General features: G+C 31.6%; 1 protein-coding gene across 1 annotated transcript; it reads left to right on the top strand.

Annotated features, from left to right (window-relative positions):
• The first annotated feature begins 601 nt into the window (after positions 1 to 601).
• Positions 602 to 5,250, top strand: LOC125840801 (uncharacterized). The gene is made up of 4 exons (XM_049519771.1): positions 602 to 772; positions 884 to 903; positions 1,472 to 1,976; positions 5,074 to 5,250. Exons 1-4 carry the CDS (start codon positions 602 to 604, stop codon positions 5,248 to 5,250), a joined length of 873 nt encoding a protein of 290 aa, XP_049375728.1.
• The last annotated feature ends 255 nt before the right edge of the window (positions 5,251 to 5,505 follow it).

Here is a 5,505-nt window from a genome sequence, read left to right as displayed (position 1 = left end):
TGAGTATGATTGGTTGGAGTATAGTGTAACAAAAGATGCATCATTTTGTCTTTATTGTTATTTGTTTCAAGATGAAAGCATTAATCAAGGAGGAGGCAATGTATTTTCAACCATAGGGTTTACAAGTTGGAATAAGAAGTGCAACCTTGATGAACATATTGGTAAGCCAAACAGTGTTCATAATAAATCAAGACGAAATTGTGAAGATTTATTGAGACAAAAATAATCCATTCAAAGTGCATTTGCTAAACAATCTGATCATCAAAAGTTAGAATATCGTACTCGTTTGGAAGCTGCAATTAATGTGATAAGATATCTTTTGAAGCAAGGATTGGCATTTCGGGGCCATCGTGAAGATGTATCCTCTTCTAATAGAGGTAATTATATTGAGCTCCTTGCTTGATATGCAAAGCTATGTGATAATATTGACAATGCATTTTAAAAACCTCCAAAGAATAATCAACTAACTTTTCCACGTATTCAAAAAGATATTATCAATGCATGTAAGATTGAAACAATTAAGTGAATAAATGAGGATTTAAATGATGATCACTTTTCCATCTTAGTTGATGAATCTCGTGATATTTCATGTAAGGAGCAAATGACTATTGTCTTACGATATGTTGATAGAAGGGGAAGTGTGATGGAACGATTTCTTGGTATTGTTCATATTCGTGATACTACTGCTTTGTCTTTAAAGAATGGAATTATTGGTTTGCTTGCTAAACATTCTTTAAGTCAATCTTATGTGGACAATGTTATAATGGAGCAAGTAATATGCAAGGTGATATAAATGGGCTAAAAAAATCGATGCAACAAGAAAGTAAAAGTGCTCATTCTATTCATTGTTTTGTTCATCAACTTCAATTAACTCTTGTTGCAGTTTCTAGAAGATGTGATGAAGTGCATAACTTTTGTTATTGGTTTCTGATATACTAAATATGGTGGGAGCTTTTTTCAAGCGTAGACATGAACTTCGCGAAGCTCAAGCAAAATAAATTGAAAAGGCATTACGTAAAGGTGAACTTGAAACTGGTAAGGGCTTCAATCAAGAATTAGGTCTTGCTAGAGCAGGTGATACTAGATGGGGATCTCATTACAAATCTTTTAACAATTTTATCTTCATGTTTGGTCCTATCATTTATGTACTTGATGTTATTGTTGTTAATGCTCGTTTTGAAGAGAAATGTAGGGGAAAAGGATATCTTATAGTATGTTTAACATTTGATGTTGTCTTCATGTTACATTTCATGCGCATTGTTTTAGCAATTACAAATGATCTAAATGTTGTTTTTCAAAAGAAAGAGCAAGACATTGCAAATGCCATGTCACTCGTTGGAGTAGCAAAGAATCGATTGCAACAACTATAGGATGAAGGTTAGGATTCACTTCTGAATGAGGTATCTAAGTTTTGTATCAAATATGATATTTTGGTACCTAAATTTGATGAGTTTTATGTTATCTGTGGAAGATCACGTCGTAGAATTGCTGAGTATACTATTTTACATCACTATCAAGTTGAAGTATTTTATAAGATTATTGATTGGCAACGTCAAGAACTCAATAATCGCTTTGATAAGGTGACAACTGATTTGCTTCTGGGAATTGCTTGCTTGAACCCAGATGATTCTTTTTCTAACCTTGATATGGAAAAGATATTGAGATTGGTTGAGTTATACCCTGATGATTTTGATAAATACTCTATAGTTGATCTTCGCTTTCAGCTTGAAAATGACATTGTTGATGTTAGAGATCATGATAAAAGGTTCTTCGGTCTTAAGGGACTTTCTAATCTTTCCAAGATACTCGTAGAGACGAAGAAGCACAAAACTTATCATCTTGTATTTCGACTAGTTAAATTTGATTTACTTTTGCCGATGGCTACCGCTACAGTTGAAAGAGTTTTCTTGGCGATGAAGTTAATTAAGACTGATTTACGAAATCAAATGGATGATGAACTTTTGAGTGGTTGTTTGGTGCCTTATATAGAGAAAGAAATATTTAGTACTATCCCCAATGAGGCTATTATGAATACATTTCAAAATATGATAACTCGTCGAGGAGAGTTGTAATAGTTTACTTGATTTATGTTTTATTAGTACATTTTAAATAATTTTTATTAATTTAGTATTTTTATATCAATTATTTATTATTTATTTATTTTTAAATATCGACACCACTTACAAAAAATTCTGCATACGCTACTATATGAAAGACTTCTTCACCTATAAACATTGGTGTTTCTTCCTTTGTGAAAGATCCCAAGAAAGATGAGATAGAGTGTTAGCCAAAAAAATATGAGAAGTATGAAATAATATTTACTATATAGTAGTGTAAGAGAGAGTTGATACAAAGAATAATATTCTAAGTCTTCAACTATATTGACTTAACACAAAAGAGAGTAATTATATGTTGAAGGAAGACGTTCTTTTGTGGAGCTTTGGACTCTTCAACTAATCTGGAGTTGTGCGACGTTGTTTGACTGTTGTATGCTGAAGGGGACAAGTCAAGAGTGATAATGCTGGATCGGTGTAGATTATGTCGCAGTGGACTTGAATCTCCTTAAAGAGAGCGAGATATCCGTGTTTTAACCTTAATATTTGTTTATTCATTTTTTGTCATTTTATTTTCAACCGTAATATTTTATATATATGATATATTACACCAACATATACAATCTACTATAACAACAAAGTATAATTTGAGTTGTTATCTAGAACATATATTATTAATAAAAATATATCTTTTGAATGCATAATCAATTACGTACCTTGACTTAACTCTGAGTTAATTCAACTCATCTGATCAGCTATGAATTAAATGAACAGAAAGAATGGTAGAAGTAGCTAATAGCTAGAGAGGGATTAATTTGTACGAAAATTCAACGATAAACAGTAGAACAAAGAAAGTGACAAGTGCCACATCTCTATGTTTTTTTTTTTTCCTCTTTTAATTTAATGTTGCATAGTAAGTCTCTAAAATTTGACAACAACGATTGTGGTAGACCTGATAAGTACTCTTTCATCTTTTCTTAAAATTTTCAAATTTGAATCCCTCTAGGTACAAAATTGCCTTTGTGAGAAAATATTTTAACCTCAATATGAAACTTTTCGGCATGAAGCTAAATTTAATTGGGCTTCAATACGAATACGGAATATAAAAAGGAAAAAAACTCTGGTGGGATGTTAGCAGAGAGTACTGTTAGTGATAGCACAAAATTGTGCAGAAGAGCACATGCATTAGCTTAACATGGAGTCAGACTTTAGTTATTCAACACTACTTCCCTTGACTCACTGCTCCAACTGACCTCTTCTCTTCTATATATTGCATTTTTTATTTTCACACAGTATTCACTAGAAAAAATTTCATAAACAGCGTTATTAGTGTTCATTTTTATAGAAATAATTGCTAAATTTTTACAATATTTTAAAACGTAACAGCGTTTTGATTCAAACTGTAGCAAAATACATATATTAACGTCATATAATATCTCATTGTAAATGAAAATTACACGAATACTATATCTTTTTTCTTTATTTTATTTTCATTCGATGTCCGGTATTCATATTAGACCCCGATTAATTCCTCATTGGATATGTGAGTGTGGGAAGTGATGACTAGTGTTTTTAGATAGTGTATATATATGTGTGTAATGTAATTTGTTCAAAGTATCACTATAAAGAGTAATATGTAGATCGAAATTACAAGTTCAAGTAATTATTCCTATTAGTATCCACATTAAATTGAATTGTGTTGGTGTATATGTATTTTATTATTAAAATAAAACATTAAGTGCATATGTCAGTAAGTATAAATTGTGGTAGAAGATGACTATAGGTTCTTGTAACTTGTATGACTATTAATTCTTGTCACTCATATGACCATTAATATCTTGTAACTTACGTAACATCTATCACATTTATCTACCCACATTGTTACCCCTCATTCTACTCATTGATTATATAAAAGACTTCTTCACCTATAAATAGTACTGTTTCTTCTTTTGTGAAGGGTCCTAAGAAAAATGAGAAGTGTGAAATACAATATTTTAGTGTGTAGTAGTGGGAATAAGAGTTGAGACAAAGAAAGCAATTATAAGTCTTCAACTATATTCACTATATATAAGAGAGTAATCATATGTTGAAGAAGGTTTTTTTGTTGTGGAGCTTTGCACTTTTTAACTAATCCGAATTTGCTTGAGTTGTACGATGTTATTGGGTTGTTGTATCATGGAGGGGACAATTCAAGAGTAATATTGCTAGATCGATGTAGATTATGCCACAGTGGGCTTGAATCTCCTTAAAGATAACAAGATCTCCGCACCTCAGCCTAAAGATTTAATTTGTTTATTCATTTTTGTTATTTTATTTTCAACTGTAATTTATTATATTTATGGTATATTACACCAAAAAATTGTGTCATGTAAAACCTGTTAAAAGGAGTAATATGTTAAACTGAAATCACTACTAGAAAAGTGAGAAGTTGTGTTCACTTTTCCTAGACAAAATTATGAAATGATTGTTGGTTTTAAATGTGTGAATAAGAAATGAAGGGTTGTGACTTTGTTGAAGTGTTGTGACCTTTGAAGAAACCTTACCCCTATACAAGAACCATGTTCTTGTACTTTTGTCGAGACAAACAAAACACAACACAATTAAACAGAGATTTTATCGTGGAAACCTTCCTACCTCAAGGAAGGTAAAAACCACACCACAATCTTATTTACTTCAAGATTCACGTCTTTTTTAGGATTACAACTCAAACGGAACTAACTCTAGTACCTTTAACTCTCCAACGATTAACTATAATCGAAGACTCAACTCTCCAAGAAGTCAAACTCGCTTCTTGTTACAATTCTCTCCCCCAAAAAGTCAAACCCACTTCTTGTTACAATTCTCTCAAGACTTTACTTTTCAAGAAGTCAAACCTGCTTCTTGTTACAATTCTCTTAAGACTATGCTCTCCAAGAAGTCAAACTCACTTCTTGTTACACAATCTAGAAATTATTACAACTCAATAATAAACCTAGAACAAATCAACAAAGACTAATAACCCTAGACTTTAATTGATCAGACTTCAACAATCAATAGTTCAGGCTCAAACACAACTCGTGAACCTGATCCTCGTATTGTTGCGACGAAGCGTGAACCTGGTCCTCGTGTTGCTGTGATAAAGCCTTGCGATTTTGCTCCAATGACTATTGCTCTCAAGATGATGAATTTCGTGAATATGCAATATGTATCGTTCTGATTTTGCTGAAAAATTCTCTCAATTTGTGTTTATGCAAAGACAACTATTTTCCTTCTTCGGCTTGAACCTTTTATAGAGATTGATTTGCTTTCATCAACTTCTACAAGGAAAGGAATAACAAATCATTTTCCTTTTTGAACTTATCTATATTTACTTCTTTCCTTATTTGACTTGAATTGCTAATTCTTTATTTCTTTTCTTATTTGACTTGAATTGCTACTTCTTTATTTATTTATTTCTTTATTTCCCTCCTTT

This window comes from Solanum verrucosum, unplaced genomic scaffold (genome assembly GCF_900185275.1).
Source record: "Solanum verrucosum unplaced genomic scaffold, falcon-dt-bn FXZP01000283.1, whole genome shotgun sequence".
In the NCBI taxonomy this organism is placed as follows: domain Eukaryota; kingdom Viridiplantae; phylum Streptophyta; class Magnoliopsida; order Solanales; family Solanaceae; genus Solanum; species Solanum verrucosum.
Note: the sequence above shows the minus strand (reverse complement) of the source record. Positions and strands in the feature narration are given on the sequence as shown.